We start from the raw sequence: 21,989 nt of genomic DNA, 5'->3' as shown, positions 1-21,989 counted from the left end.
GGCATTCCTTTGGATGTAGCTTACTGATGCTGATGCTTCCCCTCCATGTGGAGTCAGCCCAAGGCAGGAGCATCCTTGTAAGAAGGGCTTTGAACAAAGGCTCAGGGAGTGTCACGTCAGTCCTGTAATCAGGAGCAGCCCTTACCCCCTTGGGGATTATTTATTTTTCAATGCCTTTTTTTTGTACTAGGTTTTGCACTTGCTATGTAGACTGGCCTGGCTAAGAACTCACAGGAGTCCTTTTGCCTAAGCCCTCTCAGTTTTGGGGAAACAAACATGTATCAGAGGGCTTAGATTTCTGGGCTTATTGTTCACTTATCCGTTTCTGTTATTTTATTTAAACAAAGTTGTTTGTTTTTAAAGTTTTAGTTGTCAGTACAGATTTAAGCAAGGGTTTTACTAGAGGAGAGAAGGACAGCAGTATATGCCAAGAATAGCATACACACACAAATGTGCACACACACACACACACAGACACACACACACACAGACACACACACACACACACACAGAGAGAGAGAGAGAGAGAGAGAGAGAGAGAGAGAGAGAGAGAGAGAGAGAGTTAGACAGAGACAGATATGGAGAGACAGACACAGAGATAGACAGAGAGACAGAGTCTATAGTTGTTTATTTTCTTATGAAAGAAAGATGAATATTGAATGGAAAGATAATTCTTTAATGTATGTAAAGAAATGCATGATTTCCCAGAGCTGAATTTATGTGTTTTGATGAATTTTCATTTGGGCTTTTAGGTAATGTGAATTTACAGTGATCATGTCTCTAGAGTGGATTTTCTTCAGAAAAAAATTTCAAGAATACTAATCATTTGTTAAATGGAAGGCATAATTGGTTTCTATAAGAATTTCTTCAAGAAATTCCAATCCTATGATAGGCAATGCTTCTTGCATTTATTTTCTTCCTCCTCTTCCTCTTCTTCCTCCTCCTCCTCTTCCTCCTCCTCTTCTTCTTCCTCCTCCTCCTCTTTTTCCTCTTTCTCTTCTTCTTCCTCCTCCTCTTCCTCTTCTTCCTCCTCCTCCTCCTTCCCTTCCTCCTTTTCCCCCTACTCTTCCTCCATCGTTTCTCTTTCTCCATTTTCTTTGCTCTTCAGAGAGGTACAAGCAGCTCAAATGTGTAGTGTTTCCCTCTCTGGCTTTCAGTTACGTGAACTGTGAAGTAAGGAGTTTTGATAGAGAAGCCCTGGGTACTTTCTTAGCATAAACATGAGCATTCCTGTCTGCTTATATTTTACTGTTTCCAGTTCCAATCTAAAACCCAAACCCCATACATTCTGCATAGAATATGTTTTAGGCTGATTGCAGCCTATTCTCCTGGTATCACCCCATTTTTATTAGCACCCCTTTGTGTCATAAACAGGTAACCATAGATTCCCAATTTTCTCTTAAAATATGAATTTAATTAAATTTGCAGGGAAAAAGTCCTGATGGATACAGATGACTAACAGAAGCAAATCAAAATCTCCACTCACCAGAGCTATACTTCCCACAAACTAATATCCCATTAATGTGAAATATTATTATAATATATTATATATTATTAATGTTATCTAATATCTTAAAAACAGATTTTATTAACTTACAAATTCTAAAATGTAAAGTATTCATTGTTATTTCATACTGACTTTTACTATGAACTCTTTACTTTTAGCTTTTAATCCTAACATTTTAACTAATCTTCTATTATCTGATTACAATCCATAGTTACTTTGCTTATAACTATTTCCTATAAATATTTATATATTAAAAAACCTTTGTGCTCATGGTTACAGATAATATATATATATATATATATATATATATATATATATATATATATATATAAAATAGATATGACCATACCTATTATAACCACCTATTTTATACCATGGTTTATAATTTTATTTTGATATGACTACTTTAATAAATAAGAGTGATCTTCTCAAATTTATTTTATGATTTGAACCTCCTCTTTACTGCCCCATTTATAAATGGAAGGGGCACAGTGTTCTTTTGTTCTCTTTGTGAGTCACTGTGCTTTTGCAACGCCCATTTTGTTAGTTCTTTTTGGTGGGAGATAAAATGAAATCAAACCAGGACTCAAGGGCATCACATATTTTGGCTATTGCTTTTCTGTACTTCAGAACTATTGAGCAGAATTTTTAGCTTATTTTTAACTCTTTGGATAAAAAGTATTCTTTAACCCTCATTATTCCAAATATATAGAGCTACTTTCTGTACTGAAAAGGTCCTGTATAATTTTTATGGCTGTGTATTTCTGGTTTTTGAAACAACTAGTAAGTTGTAAATATTAACTCTACATCAGTGGAATTTCCTTTACATTTTTGTTTAAATATATTAAACTCATCAGGAATGTTGAAATTTGCTATAGAAGGAAACCTTCAACGTTCTCACTGCATAGCTTATTCATTCTGTGTAAGAAATTTCCATTAATGAGAACACAGCATGCATAACTTTAACTTGTTCATAGTTCTTACACCATATTGCTGTTTTCCAGTTTATCTCTGCCTCAAACAATTGGGCAGGTGCACTTTGAGAAGCTAGCTGACTACATTCTGGTGAAAACGACCTTTGGATTTTCTTTGGCTTGGGATGGAATATCTGGAATTTACCTCAAACTATCTGAGGAGCACAGAGGGAAATCATGTGGCTTGTGTGCAAATTATAATGGCATTCAGTCAGATGACTTTGTGATTCACCAAGGTAAGGAGCTAGAACATGAGAAAGGAGCAGGTCCTTTAGGGTCGTCTTCCTTCGGCCAACAGCAGATAGCATAGAGAACACGTGACTGACCGTGGAAAGTCCTTGGCCACCATTGGTCCACTCCAATGATTTTAAGCGGTTGTCAAGATGGAAAACATTTTCTGGTTACTTGCCAACATTTGCTAAGTTAAGATGCAGAACTTGCTCACACAGCAAATGTTAAATGAGCATTTAGTTTGTAACAGGAGTTTTGTGGATACTATGTATACTGCTCTGGGGTCTTGGGAACTAAATGAACAAAATGAGTAGTTCCCCATCCTTGGTGTTCATGGTCTAGTGATTTAAACTTTTTGGGTTGAATGTGTTTACTTTAGGAGAAAAGATACTTTGTATCCAGTCTTGACAATAATGAGTTAAAATGACTGCCAAATAATAGGTTTATAAAGATGATGGAATGAAATCAGGATTACCTACTTGGCAAAGCAACTGGCAAGGGTTTTATATGATTTTCTGGTTTCCTATTGAATCTAAGGGATGAAACTCAGCTCAGTGAGTCATTAGTTACAAAGTCAGCTTCTGTCTGGAGACTACTGAGGAGTAAGAGAACCACAGGTCATGCTCACATAATGAGGTTATATAGAAAAGGAGCATCATTCTTAGTCCCAGTGGACCTGGCCTGGGAGCATGCTTCCACTCTTACATATATCTGAAGTTACATCATTGAATCTTTCTGTTGCTGTGGAAGAGGACCATAGAAATTGTGGACTAACTGAGTAATCAGTGATAGTAAAAATATATCTTATTTTTAGTAATAATGTTTATTATGAGCACATAGCAACATTGTTGCTAACACTCATATCATCTTGTATGGTGCTTAGTATTTTCTTAATTTTATATAAAGGTCACATCTCCTAATGTAATGCAACTGAAGGCTGACTCTATTAGAGTTGGTTAGATGCTATTACACTTCAGCACAATCAGATACAATTGCTAACAATTGCCTTTAAACTAGTTTCTTACAGAATATTGTTCTGTATTACAAACTTAATAATAGTTGTGTGTATGTTGTACTTTAATAGATGTTAAAAGAACATTCCTGTGTATGCATTTTGCAAGTCAGAATGTGGGGAAAAATTTTGCTTTGCTATTTATTACACTTTTTAATGTTAATGATGTGATAGAATATATTTTCAGAGTGTCAAGGATTGAGTGAGACACTTCTCATAAACATGTAGATGGCCCATCACATAGATAATACTCAGTTTACGTTACTTACCTTGTAATTGTCCCCAGGTATCCCGCAGGAGTAGAAATACATCTTTATATATTTTTAAGACGCTCTCAGTAAAATGCAAACATTTTACTGGCACTCCATGGATAATTTATCATCAGGATTTGTTTACCAAGAGCTAGATTAGAGAGCCTGGCTCCAATGAGTCAATTTTCTCATATATAGAACAGAAATAATTGAAACACTCCTCAGTGTCTCCCAGTGCGTGAATATCTAATGAGAAAATGTAAATGGAAGTGCTCTGAAGTCCGTGAGCACAATATAAATGTCTGGGATCAGCAACATTGTGAAATGGTACTTGCATCCGTTGGGTATTGAAAATCAGAAGGCTTACGAACTTGGGGTCCTGAGACTGTTAGTTAGGAAGGAGTATTTGGAACTAACGCCGAATCAATCAAATGGTTATTCTTGATATAATTTCCCTTCTGATCAAAGTTTCATGAAAAACCTAATACTCAGTCCAGTTCTTAGTGTGGGAGTTGGACAAGGTTGCTTTGAATGACTTCTGCCAGGAGGTGCAGAGAACCTGATGTGGAGGTGAGGATGGAAAACAGCATCTGTTCTTGTTAGAGTCAGGAGGACCGAGCAGGCTTCCCAGGAGTGATCAGAACTATTTCTCCTTCCATTCCTACTTAACCTTCAAAGATGACTTCACGAAGCAATGAGGCCTCCCAGAATTTCTGTGCCAGGAGGAAGAATTAAGTTGTTTTCCAGCTGAGGGCACTCCATGTTCCTAGCTCATGTCTGTGTCTTGCTTCACACCAACAGAGTGTGAAGTAGAATCCTGCTCTACTCCCATTTTCCCCAACTTGATAACTAATAGCTGTCTTCCCGATCGCATCCCAATATGCTTGCTCAATGCATTATTCTACTTATAACATCCCCCATAGGAAGCATTTAGGTTTAGTGAGCTGCTGAACTAATAGATATGGATTTAAAGTTTTACGATAAAAGACATGTATGGCTCTTTTACTGATACAATGTGTAGAACTTGTTAAACACTTGAATAAAAAGTTAATGTAAACTCTAGTGTAGTGGTACTCAACCTTCCTTATCCTGTCACTCTTTAATAGAGTTAGTTCCTCATGTTGTGGTGACCCCCAACAATAAAATTACTTTCATTGCTATTTCATAGCTACTATTTTGCCACTAAGTCATTGCCTGGGCTGTTTTGTTGAAATGAGTTGTACTTTTGGAAACATTTTTGTTCTTCAGACTTAAAAAACAGTGTTATTCATTTCAAATATGGCACTTTGAAGTGAAATATGGCTATACCTTTACTTAAGGAGAACATCAGGGTTTTTTCTCCACTTTTAAATAAGTATTTTAGCGCAGGTTTTGTTCAGTGTGTAATGTAGCCAACAATTCCAGAGATCACAAAGGAAGCCAGATATTCTATAAGATCAGGAATATAGTTTAATAAATATTGAACATTCAGCTACATTTTCAACTCATTTGTTTGGTAAGTATAGTTTGAGCTACATGTTAGATATTAAACAGAGGATCCAGGAATAAAACAGTAAAGCCAGTCTCTCCTTTATTGTAATAGAAGTGAGGAAAATGTGCTCAGGGAGAGCAGGGAAAACATTTCACGTGAGATTCGGATTAATCAGCACAGTTGTCACTACCATCAAGTCTGGGTGGCAGAAAATTCAAAGCTCCAATATGAAATCCTTCTGTCTTAGAATTTGAGAGTCAGCCTTATCTGAATCTGGGGCAGGATTAATTTCCATATCCTTTCTTGAACTTATTTAAAGGCCAGGTGGTGAAGCAACTTAAAACCCGTCTGTTACAGGCCAACTGTCTGTTGGGTCATATATGAACTCTTAAAGACTTCCCCTTAATTATTCTGGGATCAGTTAGGCTTCTCAATACTGGGATCCCTTTAAACCGTGTTTCAATCTACCGTTCGTCATATTCAGATGAAGCAGGTTCACTTCTTAGACTTACTTTTGTTGGGTTCTTCTCTAGTCTTCCGTTGCCCCTATGTGTGACTTCTGAAATGTATTTATGGTTTCCATAAATTTTGTTGTTGTTTATTCTCAAAATGGAAGTGAACCTCAAAAAAAGGTGCACGTGTTTTGTGTGCGTGTTCATGCATGTGGAGATGTGTATGTGTGCACCTATGTGTATTTACATGTGGAGTTCAGAGGACAACCTCAGGCTTTGTTCTCAGGAATTGCATCAACCTCCCTTGAGCCTGGGTCTCTCACTGTTCTGGAAGTCATCAAGTATGGCAGACATTCTGGCCAGTGTGCTCCTGGGATTTCTTTTTCTTGGCCTCCCTTGCGTTAGAATTCCAAGTGTACACTGCCATGCCTGGCATGTTTGCCTGGGGTTCTGCTGATCAGCTCATGTTCCCATGCCTGCGTGACAAACACTAGCTAAGACAGCTCACCCAATCAGAAGGATAATTTTAATAAGATTTGAGAAAACGACACTAATCCAACTTTTTGTCTGAATGTAACAGAGGACTACACAGAAGACATTGCTATGTTTGCAAACAGTTGGCTGGTGCTAACTCCAGATGATGCTAGATGTGTACCCACTCCCTCAGACTTTCCAAATCCGTGTTCCAGTGGAATGCCAGCATTTGAGGTAAGCTTACTATAAAAAATTTTTTTTGAGCATGTTGGGCTTAATACCAATCTATTTTCGCATCTTTAGCATTAAGCATTTTAGTGCAAATATGGTATAATTAAATTATTGAATTCAGATTCTGTAATTGCAGCATGGAATGACTTCACATTAATTTCGAAAGTAGGGGATATAATGGGATTCATCATTATAATAATTCATGTAGAAAATAGACGAGTTGAGGATTGTTCATTGCATTTTATAAGTGTAAATTATCTTCCCTTTTCTGGTAAGAACAGAGAGTTCTGAGAGTAGATTTATACCAAGTAGAATGGACATACTCACGTGCCCGATTCTGGTGATTGACATCTGTTTTTTTTTTTTTTTGCCCAGGCAATCTTCTTCAAATGCCAGATATTGTTACAGTTCCCCTTTCTGAGCTGTCACGAATACATTGATCCATACTTATACATTGCCAGCTGTGTTAATGATCTGTGCAAGTAAGTGAAACAATTAGTATTTGCAATGAATTTCTTCACACTCCCCAAACCAAGGGCATATATACTTCTGTAATACAGTCATTTCAGCAGCTTGCCATAGAGTGCTAAATGTAAAGTCCGCTCTGGACTAAGAAGTAGTTGTGAGAAGCTGACTGTCTAACAGGTAGTTAACTGTTTTACATAGAAGCTGCCAAACCTGATAGCTTTTAAATATTTGGTGCCATTGGCCCTTTTTTAGATTCTAGAGATGTCTGTAGAAACTTCTGTGCAATAATGTTTAAAATCCTCAATGTAGAGCAATGTTATAAAGGAAACTAATGGAAGAGTCATCTAAAGAGTTAAAGAAATCAACTTTTAATAGACATATCCCTGGAGGGCGACCCCACAGGAAGACCAGCAGTCTTAACAAGACCTCCAAGATTTCTCAGACACTGAATCACTAACCAGGCAGCACATAGAAGCTGGTCTGAGGCCTCACCCCCATTCCCCCACAGCGCCTCCTCTGACACACATACAGCAGAGGACTGCCTGGTCTGGCCTCAGTGAGACAAGATGCACCTAATTCTTGAGAGACTTGAGGCCCCAGGGAGTGGGGAGGCCTGGCAGGTTGTGGGGGTGTGGGAACATCCTCTTGGAGATGGGGGAGGGAGGAGGAATGGGATGAGAAAGTGTTGGGGAGCAGAACAGGAAGGGGATAATGATTGGGCTGTAAAAAATGATTAAAGATAAAAAAAAAGTAAGAGGTGTGACTTTAACCAAGCAAGTAAAAGATCTGTACAATAAGAACTTCAAGACTCTGAAGAAAGAAATTGAAGAAGTCCTCAGAAGATGGAAAGATCTCCCATGCTCATGGATTGGCAGGATTAATATAGTAAAAATGGCCATTTTACCAAAAGCGATTTACAGATTCAATGCAATCCCCATCAAAATACCAATCCAATTCTTCAAAGAGTTAGACAGAACAATTTGCAAATTCATCTGGAATAACAAAAAACCCAGGATAGCTAAAACTATCCTCAACAATAAAAGGACTTCAGGGGGAATCAGTATCCCTGAACTCAAGCAGTATTACAGAGCAATAGTGATAAAAACTGCATGGTATTGGTACAGAGACAGTCAGATAGACCAATGGAACAGAATTGAAGACCCAGAAATGAACCCACACACCTATGGGCACTTAATTTTTGACAAAGGAGCCAAAACCATCAAATGGAAAAAAGACAGCATTTTCAGCAAATGGTGCTGGTTCAACTGGAGGTCAACATGTAGAAGAATGCAGATCGATCCATGCTTATCACCCTGTACAAAGCTTAAGTCCAAGTGGATCAAGGACCTCCACATCAAACCAGATACACTCAAACTAAGAGAGGAAAAACTAGGGCAGCATCTCGAACATATGGGCACTGGAAAAAATTTCCTGAACAAAACACCAATGGCTTATGCTCTAAGATCAAGAATCGACAAATGGGATCTCATAAAACTGCAAAGTTTCTGTAAGGCAAAGGACACTGTGGTTAGGACAAAATGGCAACCAACAGATTGGGAAAAGATCTTTACCAATCCTACTACAGATAGAGGCCTTATATCCAAAATATACAAAGAACTCAAGAAGTTGGACCACAGGGAGACAAATAACCCTATTAAAAATGGGGTTCAGAGCTAAACAAAGAATTCACAGCTGAGGAATGCCAAACGGCTGAGAAACACCTAAAGAAATGTTCAACATCTTTAGTCATAAGGGAAATGCAAACCAAAACACCCTGAGATTTCACCTCACACCAGTGAGAATGGCTAAGATCAAAAACTCAGGTGACAGCAGATGCTGGCGAGGATGTGGAGAAAGAGGAACACTCATCCATTGTTGGTGGGATTGCAGACTGGTACAACCATTCTGGAAATCAGTCAGGAGGTTCCTCAGAAAATTGGACATTGAACTACCTGAGGATCCAGCTATACCTCTCTTGGGTATATACCCAAAAGATGCCCCAACATATAAAAAAGACACGTGCTCCACTATGTTCATCGCAGCCTTATTTATAATAGCCAGAAGCTGGAAAGAACCCAGATGCCCTTCAACAGAGGAATGGATACAGAAAATGTGGTACATCTACACAATGGAATATTACTCAGCTATCAAAAACAATGACTTTATGAAATTCGTAGGCAAATGGTTGGAACTGGAAAATATCATCCTGAGTGAGGTAACCCAATCACAGAAAAACACACATGGTATGCACTCATTGATAAGTGGCTATTAGCCCAAATGCTTGAATTACCCTAGATGCATAGAACAAATGAAACTCAAGACAGATGATCAAAATGTGAATGCTTCACTCCTTCTTTAAAAGGGGAACAAGAATACCCTTGGCAGGGAATACAGAGGCAAAGATTAAAACAGAGACTGAAGGAACACCCATTCAGAGCCTGCCCCACATGTGGCCCATACATATACAGCCACCCAATTAGACAAGATGGATGAAGCAAAGAAGTGCAGGCTGACAGGAGCCGGATGTAGATCGCTCCTGAGAGACACAGCCAGAATACAGCAAATACAGAGGCGAATGCCAGCAGCAAACCACTGAACTGAGAATAGAACCCCCGTTGAAGGAATCAGAGAAAGAACTGGAAGAGCTTGAAGGGGCTCGAGACCCCTTATGAACAACAATGCCAAGCAACCAGAGCTTCCAGGGACTAAGCCACTACCTAAAGACTATACATGGACTGACCCTGGACTCTGACCTCATAGGTAGCAATGAACATCTTAGTAAGAGCACCAGTGGAAGGGGAAGTCCTGGGCCCTGCTAAGACTGAACCCCCAGTGAACGTGATTGTTGGGGGGAGGGCGGGAATGGGGGGAGGATGGGGAGGGGAACACCGATAAGAAAGGGGAGGGGGGAGGGGGATGTTTGCCCGGAAACCGGGAAAGGGAATAACACTTGAAATGTATATAAGAAATACTCAAGTTAATAAAAAAAAAAGTAAGAAAAAAGAAAATATATGTCATATTTAGTAACTCCTGAAATTTGACACCATGAGGTGTGCAAACAATAATTTGTAATTCTCCAATTATAATGTGAAATGAGAACCCCTAAAAAAGTAAGCAAGATGCTGCTGACAAAAATCACATGTTGCCAATAACACAGCATTGGGACTTGAAGCCTTTATGCACAATTGAAGGAAATGCCCCACTTCGACTGCAGATGACTAGGAATAAATCTTTGATGTTTTTCTACCCATGGTCACAGATTGAGGTGTTAACCACATCCTGAATAGAAGGTTGTCTAGGCAACAAACCGATCACGCTGTGTCCATCGTAGAAATTATGAAAAATTATCTATTGTTGAACCCCTTTTTAAATTTTGTTTATTTTCAGTTATCAAGTATATGTGATTAGTCACCTTGAACATTTGAGAGTACTTCAGGGTTTTTTTTGTATATTTGAATATTTAATGAATGCCAAGAAATAAAAATAGTATGCTTGAATATTGTTGTAGAACAGATGAGTAACTTTTGGTCAAGTGAAGCCAGTTGAAGTTTTGGTAGCTCATTGTGATCTCTACTTTTATCAAAGGTAATAAAAAATTAGAAATAATACTGAAACTATGTTACCTGTGAATACTCTTCTTTAGAGTAATTCCCGATTATAAAAGTATATTGACTACGCTGATGTCTTCCAACTATTAAAGCAAACTGAGTGGCTTTGTGGCTTGGCTTTGAACTGAATGCAATCACGCCTTGACTTATGTAGACAGTTTCCCACTCCAGGGGTTCCTAAATGAGAACAAAGTTCTCAAGTAGCTTCTCTTCTCCTAAGGCGGTGGTCGGTGACCTTACTGTGCATTTTTTTGACGCATTCTTCTCTCTCTTGTGAAAAAGTAAGCACTATTTGCTTTGTCTTCGTTCTTCCCACCCAAACTGGCCTTTTCCTTTTTTAAGATCCACAATGGTAGACATGTCCCATGTTTCCCCACTTATACAGCGTTACAAAGGTATTCTTTACCACACTGGCTTGTGTCCCTTGTTCGGGAACTTTCCTAATTGCTTTGTCATACTCATCGTTAGCACCCTCTTCTTTTTTTGTAGGCTGAGATAAAGTATCTTTTGGTGGATTCAGGAAAGTCTTTTTCTATTTATTAATTTGGCTGCTTCAATAGCCGAAGGGACAGTGGATAAAATTAAGTGGAATGTTTATACTTCTCTCATTTAAAAGTTTGAGCCAGTAATTGCTCTTGGATTAACATCATGGCTCCGCTCCATAAACTTCACAGTGACTCTGAAGTCTTGTTGATACACGATGTCCTCCCTTGCATTGATTCTCAATTTCAAGATCCAACCTGGCTCCTCTTATGTCTTCGTGTTAGCTGTTAGAAGGGGAGAAATGAAACAAAGGGCTTTTAACCTGGAAAATTGATATATTCATATATATATATATATATATATATATATATATATATATATCTCCCTATAGCCCACATTCTAAGCCTGTTGGATCAGAATGCGGAAACATGGTCATACCCTGAGGCATAGAAGGCTGGCAATGTCTTTTGCTGAGGAGCCATACATTCAGGATAACGTTCTAAAAAAGAAAGGGAAACTGGAGATTAACCCAGTTCTCCCCTATATCTACAGCTTATAAACATTCAATGAACAAAATTAACATTTTGTTTTTTAAACTCTGATTTTCCTTTCTTTGGGACAAATGGGATCAAAACAGTGAGGTAGAGCGTTACCTGTAGTGGTTTAAATTAGCTGACCCTTAAGACACGTATTTGAGGTGGGAAGACAGGGTTAGGGGCAGAAGAGGCAGGTCATATGAGAAGAAGGGCATTGTCTTTGAATTTAATGGAGACTGCCAAGCTGGAGGAGGATGCTCCCAGAATATGCTTCCACTTCTCCTAGCATTTCAGGGTATACCTTCTAACATCCTTCTGTCCTTCTTTTCTTAGTAGTAAATGAAGATTCTTTTCTGCTATTGTGGAAATGATTCAGAAGGCTCCTGTTAAATGACAAGGTGGACTGCTTGAAACTACATTTGTTTCTTGCTTCTATTATGGACTGGACACCCATCTTTGTGCTGACTAGCTAAGCAAAGTGGCACACATGGAAAGAGAAACCACATCCATGTAGTCTTTACCCTGAAAACCTGAACTCCAGTTGGGTAGAGAAGCAGGTCTCCAGCAATGACACACTTGCTTGCACTTTGTGGTGGGAGCACAGAGATCACGGACTGCATACCAGGCTCTACACAAGAGGTAGCATTCGGATGGGAAGGTGTAACTATACCTTCCTGGTTTTGCTTGTAAGAACTTGGCAGCAAAGAAATTATTTTAATTTTTTTGGCATGTCAACGTCCATTGAATTAGAACCAACTATTATTTAGTGCATGTCTTTCCTATTAGATATAACATCCAAGTGGAAAGTAAGTTCATTTTCTCTCAGTAAGTAAGGATAATAATTTCCTGTTTGCCTGATCCTGATGCTTTCCATCAGGAGCCATAAAATTATGTGCGTAGCATGGTTCCTGGAGTAACACAGACACTCAGTAAATGACAGGTATTTTAAATATTTGTTGCATCGCTTGGCAAGCCCCAAATCACTTTCAAAGTCAATATTAATTGTAGGAAACACGCACACATTTTAAGGTAAAATGTCTCCCAGAAGCTCAACAGTTTTTGACACGCACTTCTTTTCTGAGCGCCTGAAGTTTATGAGGACAGGTTTTTTCGTTTGCCTTCTAAAGCTCTATTAATTGGACTAGATAAGCTAGTTGGTTCCAATTTCAGTAGCACAGAATAAGGGCAACTTGAGACGGTGGCTTTTCTAACAAAGACCCAAAATGTCAAGAGTCACGAAATGAAACATTCTTAAGGTCATTATCTTTTAAGATGCTTAACTATCCAATTTTGAGTATGGATCGGGTTGAAAACCAAGCCAGCTACCTTGGTATAAACCTGTTTATTTTGAAAGCGCCTTGTTAATCTGCTTTGGGAACTGGCAGATCCCAGAAGAAATTATTGTTTAGAGAGCTTCTAACGTGATTACAAGAAAAATAATTAGAGATAATTTATTTGTGGCAATGTAGTAAAACTGTCTAGCTTCAGCGAAAGAGCTTGAAAATCTCCTTTTAAATCTTAGGCTGAATGTTATTTATGAAGTCTTTCAAAAATATTTTGAACTGTTATGGCAAGAACAGCCACAGAGCGACTGTAATGCTTAGGAGGGCCACAGACTATTGGGCAATTCAGTATGAGGTGTTCGGAAAAAAATGTTCAACCTTGATATTTTTGTAGAATTATAAATTTATGTTTTGACTTCATTTAAGTTTTTATCTGAATTTAATGATCATTGTATTCTAAAAGGTCTAGGATTTTTATGTAGAAGTAAAAATACATGCAGTTTTTTTAAAAAATTAGATATAAATATTTTTCATTATAGTTTTTACTTGACCCATAAAGTATTAAGACTATGGAGAGGATATGATAAAGGTCTTGTACTAAATTACATTGTACTAAATCTAGGTAGGTGTATTTGCCTAGGATCTCTTGTGTATGTGTTTTGAACATTCTTGCCTCCTGTGAGGTATGTCTTGGAAGACCCACATTCTGATATCAGCTAATATCAGTCTATTCACCAGATCCCCATTGCTTTTAAGACTCAATGGCTCCGAGGCAGAACTCTGTCAACATTCGCAGGTGACCGTTTTCTCTTTATTATTATTTTGCTTCCTTTCTAGAACTGATGATGATGAAACTTATTGTCGAGCAGCCACCGAGTATGCTAGAGCGTGTTCCCATGCTGGCTTCCCCATTCAAGACTGGAGGGATGACTTTCCAGCATGCAGTATGTTTGCACTTCTCAAGTCATGTATTTTACAAAAACAAACAGACAAACAAACAAAAAACCCCAAACAATAGCAACAAAAACAATTAATTTTGTCCTAGAATTCAGAATTTAGTTTACCCAGCTTCTCAAAACTAATACATTTTAAGATTTTCTTTTAAAAACATTGTTCGCATGTTTGTACATTTACGTATTTCCTAAACACTCTTTCCTGAAAGAAAGACAATAAAATTGACTCATAGCCCACTGTCTGGCCATTGCAGCTGATAAGTGTGACGACAGCTTTGTCCACCGGGATTGTATCAGTTGCTGCCCACCGAGCTGCACGTTTGACAAGCAGTGTCTTGGGAGCAATCTTCACTGCCTTGACGGATGCTACTGTGCAGATGGTAAGCACCTCATGCCATGCGGAAAGCATGCTCACACTCCTGTAAAGTGGTGCTCTGTTCTGTGAAGAGCACATTTTGGTCTTGCTGTCCATTCCCTAGACATCAGAGCTATTGAAACTTGTCACATTCAATCCTTGAAGTGACTGGGAGGAACGTTTGTCTTTAATAAAATGGGTGTGGTTTTTTTTGTTAAGAATTTCAGGAACTCAGGTTCTAATATTTTTAGTTCCTAAGGTGATGAATTCGTTCTTTCAGCCTTTAATAATCTTTAATACTTTATACAGTTTTATTTTCTGGACTATGAAAGTGAGTTTAGGAAAAAGCCTTCACGTTTTTTTCCATTGTAAGATTTTAGTTTAAAGTTGTGGTATGGATAGACATTTATAAAGAAGACTGGAAGCCTAGAGAGCCCTAACAGGCTCAGAACTTTCTGTGTGTTTCTATTTTCTTTGAGCATAGACGCGTGTGATGCATTGTGCATGTATTTATCTGCAAGCAGAGACCAGAGACTGATATTATGTGTATTCTCTATGACTGTCTATCTGATTTTTTGAAATAGGGTGTTTCTCTGAACCAAGGAACTTGTTATTTTTGTCTGTACTGGCTGACTACCATGTTGTGGGATCTACCTTTCACTAGTCCAGTGCTGGGATTCAATGAGTGCATCACACCTCTTGGCTTTTCTGCATTCTAGAGATCCAAACTCAAACCCTTAAGTGAACTCAGCAAGCACTCTACCCACTGAGCCATATCCTCAGCTCAACCTGTCCCCCACCCTTTAAAAAAAAAGTACAAACTAGGAAAAGGAGATTAGGTATGGAGATTTGTGGCATGCAGCTTGGTGACAAAGTATTTGTCTTATATGCAAAAGGCCTAGGCTCAATCTTCAGGTCCTCAAACAAATTAGAGGTGTTGAGTGATTTTTTTCCCAGCTCCTTTTCTGAGTTAACACTGCAGTAAACCAGTGGTAGTCTTGATGTGTTTACTTACAACCAAAGGCCATAAGGAGCTGATTCCAGAACCTAAGTCCATTTATTACCATGTGCCAATACTTCTTCCTATAAAAGCTTACTATGGAAAAGGTCAGTGGATGTGAGAGCTGATTTACATCTGACTCTATTCTTATTTAACTTCACAAAGATGTAGCGAGTACACTACATCAGACCATTGAGTAACACTGTCTTTGATAGCTGGGTGACAGCAGTATAAACCTCTTTTTATCTTGGACTGAACAGAACATTAAACCTAAGAAAGTACTTTTCAGTGGCCTTTCTTCTCCTCGGCAGACTTTGAGATTTTGATGCCAGATTACAGGAAACGAAAGTTGAGACTCATTGAAAGAAACTTTCATAACATTGAGAGCTGGGTTTCTAGATTACTCATTGACAGCCTAAGAATTTTTGTGTCTAGAACTCACTCTGAGCAAGTTCTTAACAACATTTGATTGAATTGTTATTTATACGAAGAATATGATCCTTATTATTTCTCTTGAGATTGTTACATACGTGTTTTTTAAGCAGGCCTCATAATGGACAATGGAACTTGCATCTCTTTGGAGAGCTGCCCGTGTAGTTTTCATGGGTTAGCTTATTCGGTTGGCTCAAAAATTGAACAAGAGTGCACTGAGTGGTAAGTGGTCTGTGAGTAGAGAATGATTTCTGAGTGTTTTTCTACTTAACAACTTGGTCATGAGAGGTATCTTGCAGAGTCTACTCACTGCTAATTTTCATCTGCAAATCCCGAGAGGCAGTTTGCATTTTACTTGAACTCCACAAATTGTTTCTCCTAATGTGCTTGTATTCTTATTACTTTCCATCGTAATTTCATAAAATCCTGTGCCCATATACTGCCCACCCCATTTTGTTGTTGATAATAATTAACTAATACATACTTTTATTCTTAGAGCTAGATGACATTCCTGGGTTTATGTACTGAATACTTTATAGAGTGACCGTCTGTTGGCAGTTTGGGGGCATGATCAGAAAGATTTACAAGTCCTTATTAAACTAGCTTAGACTCTGGGTAAGCATGAAATTCCTCAGGGACAACCCCTGGCAAAAATAGAATCCTGCATGGTCACGACTGTGTTCTCTTTGCTCTCAGCATACTCAAAAGGCATGCAGGTTTATAAGTAACCATTTTCTCACTAGCTGATGTCATGCTTTCCTCAGAAACTCCTCTATGTGTGAAGAAGGGAAGGAGTCTTTGCCTTCTGCTAGAAGAGAGCCCTTTCTTCTTAGTGTCTTAGGACAGCAAATACATACATAATGGGTACTCACTTACTAGTCAGTCAATTGGTAACTGTTAGTGCAACTTTTTAGAAAGGGTTTTCTAGTCCGATAATAGAGAGCCCATTAACTTAATATATGCTGAGGCAAATGTCAGCATGGGTCAGGCTAATATTTGTCTAATTTTTTTTTTTTTTTTTTTAGTGTATGTGTTGGTGGGGTTTGGAACTGCACTGAGCATGACTGTCCAGGTAATGTTCTAAAATGTTAAAAACCAAATCTTAACATCTCAAGAATATATGTTTTTTAATTTGGCAGGAAAAATAACATTGGCTTCTGAATGGATCTCATCTACATAAGAATATAATAATGTCCAACTTACATATAGAGGATAATTGGAAAATTCAATACCTAGCAACATCGAGTAGGCGATTTTGACAAAATTTTGTTAAAATGGGTAAATCTAAGTCCTAAAAGTATATGGAAAACTTTAATCATTCTTAAATGGAAATTAATAGCTAAATTCATCAGATCATTAAATCTAAATTAATGATTATCTTTTGAGGTGTTCTTATTTATGCTAAGTTGTCCTTTTTTTTTTAAAGTATTAACACAACTTTTCATTCCTCCTCTCTCTGTCTTCGTCTCCACTGTTTATCCTTGATAGTTCAGTGTTCTGTTGTGGGTGACTCTCATTTTACCACGTTTGATGGGCGCCATTATTCTTTTATCGGCTTGTGTCAGTACATCCTTGTGAAAGGAACTGGGAAAGATAGATTCACCATCACGTTACAGAAGGCTCACTGCGAACAGGTAAGCACAGCCCAGACAGTCAGCAGGGGGGCTATCGTATCTCCAAGTCCAGCTTCACACCCCGATTGTGTGGCAGTGTTATTAAAATAATTCCTGTTCTTAATGTATTGATTATCTAGAGGTCATCATTATTAATATACCTCAAAGGAATGAATCATGCTCACCATTGGTCATGACACATAGAACCTTGATTTTTAGACATATTTACATGTAAAAACAAAAATAATTTTTTTACTAGATAAAATGCAATACAGATTGACTTTCAAGGTTCTTACATGTGTCGCTTTTTGAAAACGTAATGTGCAATTTCACAACAGGACATACTTAATTTACTCCCAAACCAGCTGTTACACAGGGTATTATTTTTGAATAGGATCCAGTAGGTTTCATAGCATTCTAAAGGGATATGTAACATATAATTAAATAAGGTATAATATATGACTTTGGCATATTGTAATATTGATGTTAGATCTTTAAGTAAAGATCCCTAATAATTTGTTATAAAGGAAAAATAATTTCAAAAAATGTCCAAAATCTTTAATAATCTTTAATTCCAATAAAAGGTCTTTTCAGCAAACATTAAAAATTAGTTTCTTTGCTAGTTTGTTTTTGAGACAAGTCTTGCTGTGTAGCACAGGCTAACCTTAAATTCGTAGCAATCTCCCTCCCTCAGCATGTAGAGTGCTGCTGGAATTATTAACCGTGAGCTGCCGCACCTGGCTTCAGCTCTATTCTTTTATTGAAATTTATTAATGTTTGAGTTAACTTTATAATTATTCCTCAATAACTTGGCTGCTTTATTTTTTATTGACAACTTTGTCAATGGTGCAAGCTAAGTGAGCAACTATGTATTAATGGAAACCAATTACTGGGGAGTCATTGAAAATGTTATTAAACATTTTATGATATATATTATATATATGGATGTGTGTGTGTGTGTGTGTTGATATATCACAGCCTTCGTATATACCAGAAATTCTTATTCGTATACACCTTTTCTCTGTCTTCTTTCTCTCTCTTCCTTTCTTCTCCCACCTTCATTGTCTCTGTCTTTCTTTCTCTCACCAATACTTGGACTTTTTTTGCAGAACCTGGGTTTGGTCTGCCTTCAGTCCATAACTCTAATTCTGGAGGATGACTTTAACAAACAAGTAACGCTCAGTAGAGGAGGCCAAATCCTCACCAGTCCCAACCAAGGCTTCACCCTGAACGGTAAGCAATGCTGTGAGTACATTTGCACCAACAGCAAACCCAACCAGATGCGCCCATTTTCTCTTGGTTGATGATGTAAGATTTACCGGGAGCTTGTGCTACTTTGTCAGACACACCAAAGGCTACAATCCTTATTGTTTTCCTCAAGTGGCCTAGAATTCGTACAAGCAAACAGATTCTTTCAATAAAATGAGATAGACACAACAGTTTGTATGGGACTCTAAAGGTTTAATGTATAGCCTCTGAGGTATAGCCCATGCAACACAGGGGTGGGGGTGGGGAGGACTCAGGGTCAGATGGGTTTTCTGAAGGAGGTGATGTGTCACTCAACATTTCTTTAAATGTTTGTTTGTTTGTTTGTTTATTTATTTATTTATTTATTTATTTATTTATTTATTTATTTATTTATTTATTATTGTATATGAGTACACTATAGCTGTCAGACACCAGAAGAGGGCGTTGGACCCCATTACAGATGGTTGTGAGCCACCATGTGGTTGCTGGGAATTGAACTCAGGACCTTTGGAAGAGCAGTCAGTGCTCTTAACCACTGAGCCATCTCTCCAGCCCGTCATTCAACATTTGAAGCTGAACTTAGGCTGAAGGAGGTGGGGAAGGGAGGGGTAGGTCTCTGTGGAGGTTGTTTAGGAGATAACTGTGTCGACATTGCTACACACTACACAGGATCAGCAGAGGCTACCCAGAGCTGAAGTTAGGAAAGTGGGTAGAGCACGGACAATATGTAGAGGGCTTCATACATGGGAGATCCCTGGGATGGGCTTGTCTATGTCTGCTTTGCAGCAGAGATATTAAGAGTCGTCTTTTACTCTCACAGTGAAAACTCTCTCAGAAATGTTACAGCTTGTATTACACATCACATCTCCACGTTACACAAAAATCATGCTAGGAAAACTCATATAGTCACGGATATAAAATTGTTATTTTTTGACCATTTTTGTGAAATGGCGATCTCACACATACTTTAGTCAGATAGATAGAAATAAACCATGAGTCTTAAGGAATTGCAGTTCATTTCTTTCTTATTTTTTTGTCATATATATGTATACATATTCATATACCCATATATACACATACATATATGACTTTGTGTGGAAGGGAATTTGAGATGACAGACATCATACATACAACATGCAGCTACACAGTGAGGCATGACAGAGCCAAGGAGGAGCTTCTCCAAGGCCGTGACAGTGTGACAGAGGAGATGGACAGAAGATAGCTAGATTGATGGTCTGTCAGAACATAAGAGGTCTATACTTACTTCTGGATTCAGTTGTGGCTGTATGGGAAGGCAATGGAAAGAATGGAGTGCCCAAAGAATATTTTTCAGATTTATGGTATTAGGGACTAAATTGAGAACAATATATGTATATTATATACATAAATATTATATAATTATATATATATGTGTGTATATATATATACACACACATTTGACAAAGGGGCAATGAAGGGCTTTTGATGACACTGTCATTAACTTGGTTTTGAGCATGAGTCTGTCTCTAAATGTGTCTCATAAAATAATGATTGCCAATAGATATGCTTTCCATTTTTGTGGCCTTCACAAAAATTTGGAAAAGTTTTCCTAATGGGTTGAGACCACTTTGGGGTAACATATCACACTACACTACACCACATCACTCATGCACAGACATATACACATATCATATTCTCCATACAGTATACACAAACCATGCATACACACAGATACACAAATACATAGATGCACACATCATGAACCACACTGCACCACATCTCCTCCCCACATCTACCACCACACATAGGCACACACACACACCACATATTATACCACAACCTCCATACCATACATACCCTTCATAAAACCCCCATACCACCCGTCTGCTGTACCCCACCACACATATACATGTACATGTACACCCCACACATGAACACATCCTCTATGGAAAAGATGATTAGAATTCAAATAATCTAACGTCAAGATGTTTGTCAATGGAGATTACATGTTAACAGCAGCTGTCTGTTAGAAGAGTAGGGGGATGGGATGAAAGGAAAGAAACAAGAGAAAAGCAATCAGCCACTAGGGATAGATTGAGCCCTGGAACATAAGCAAGACCTGCCAAGTAGCTCCCACCTCCGGATGTCATAGGAGAAGAGGCTCTATGTTGTCCATGCCATTTCAGAACACTGCCTGCCTGTGATGACACTGATTTATATGCCCTTTTCCTACAGGCGTTGTCGAAATTCAAACTCTGTCATCCTTATTCATTCTCCTAAGAACCACCTTCGGTTTAAAGATCTTGTTCGCTATTGATGGAGAAAGAATTTACATTCAGCTTTCCAGTGCCTGGAAAAGAAGGACCTTAGGTCTGTGCGGTACCTTTAATGGCAACATCAGGGATGACTTCCTGTAAGTATGATTTAGCTGCAGCTTGTTGAGTTTAATGGCTGTCAGTTTAGAGGAGAGAGATTCATTAATAATGTTTACGTAACTGATCGGAGGTCAGCCATCACTGGCTAAGTGCTTAATATATACCATCATATTTAACTTGTATAGTTACCCACTGGGTTAGTATCTTTGTTTCACTAATTAGAGAAGAAACTAAGACCTCACTGGGACAAACAAATCATTCAGTCACTTATGGCTTCTTAAGGTTTTTACACTCAAGATCCTGTTACCCACAAAAGCTTATGCAGCCCTAAGGAAATACATTGATATATATATCAAACATATAATAGTATGTTTACTATTGTGGTTTAAACCACAGGAAACTTACTTTAAACAATTCTTTGCTATACATATAATTTTACCATTTATTAAAGATGAAATAAATTTTGCAAAAAAGGAAGATGAATGTGCTCGTTCATTTTTCTGTAAAGAACTGAGTTGAATAGACCACACTACAGAGCATACAGCATCCTCTACATTCTTTAGGGTCACTCAGTTCTTTGATTTCATAATCGACACTGAGAATGTTCTTTCACACAAATACATAGTCTAAAATGGCAGACAGTTTTGAAAATTCTGCCCTAACCTCAAGCCCAAGTTTAACGACTTTTAAATTTAAAACTTACTAACAAGTAAAACAGTAACTCCTAAAAAATTCTAACGCAATACAGTCCAAAGATATATTAATTTGATATTTACATGGGCATAATGGTTGTATAAAATCTATTTCCTAAAAATGAAGCCGTATGTTTATTTAAGAGTAAAAAAAAATCTTTATACAGTATAAACACCACAGTTTATTACATGTCATAGTCCTAAATCCGAGATGAGGTGTTCCAGGAAGCATTTGTTGATGTGTGGTGTGTCAGTGTGTGAAGTGCAAGGTGTGAGTTGTGTGTTCAGATCCAAAGTTTTGGTGAAGTCATGCAGTGCTACCTAGGTGATCGTTGAGCGAAACACCTTGGGTTCTTAACAT

The 21,989-nt window shown here is 38.0% G+C and overlaps 1 protein-coding gene across 7 annotated transcripts in view; it reads left to right on the top strand.

The window, feature by feature from the left end:
- Otogl (otogelin-like) overlaps positions 1–21,989 on the top strand; it is a 145,237-nt gene that overhangs the window by 4,780 nt on the left and 118,468 nt on the right. For 5 of the 7 annotated variants that reach the window (XM_039080122.2, XM_039080121.2, XM_039080119.2 and 2 more), the window contains 10 exons: positions 2,512–2,717; positions 6,479–6,606; positions 6,979–7,085; positions 13,819–13,925; positions 14,189–14,314; positions 15,832–15,943; positions 16,747–16,793; positions 17,210–17,355; positions 18,444–18,567; positions 20,797–20,974. In XM_039080122.2, coding sequence (XP_038936050.1) covers positions 2,512–2,717; positions 6,479–6,606; positions 6,979–7,085; positions 13,819–13,925; positions 14,189–14,314; positions 15,832–15,943; positions 16,747–16,793; positions 17,210–17,355; positions 18,444–18,567; positions 20,797–20,974 — 1,281 coding nt within the window. The remainder of the gene's footprint in view (positions 1–2,511; positions 2,718–6,478; positions 6,607–6,978; positions 7,086–13,818; positions 13,926–14,188; positions 14,315–15,831; positions 15,944–16,746; positions 16,794–17,209; positions 17,356–18,443; positions 18,568–20,796; positions 20,975–21,989) is intronic. The other 2 variants (XM_039080120.2, XM_039080118.2) reach the window with 1 other exon arrangement.

Source organism: Rattus norvegicus, chromosome 7 (genome assembly GCF_036323735.1).
Source record: "Rattus norvegicus strain BN/NHsdMcwi chromosome 7, GRCr8, whole genome shotgun sequence".
In the NCBI taxonomy this organism is placed as follows: Eukaryota; Metazoa; Chordata; class Mammalia; order Rodentia; family Muridae; genus Rattus; species Rattus norvegicus.
This window is presented reverse-complemented; position numbering and strand designations above follow the sequence as displayed.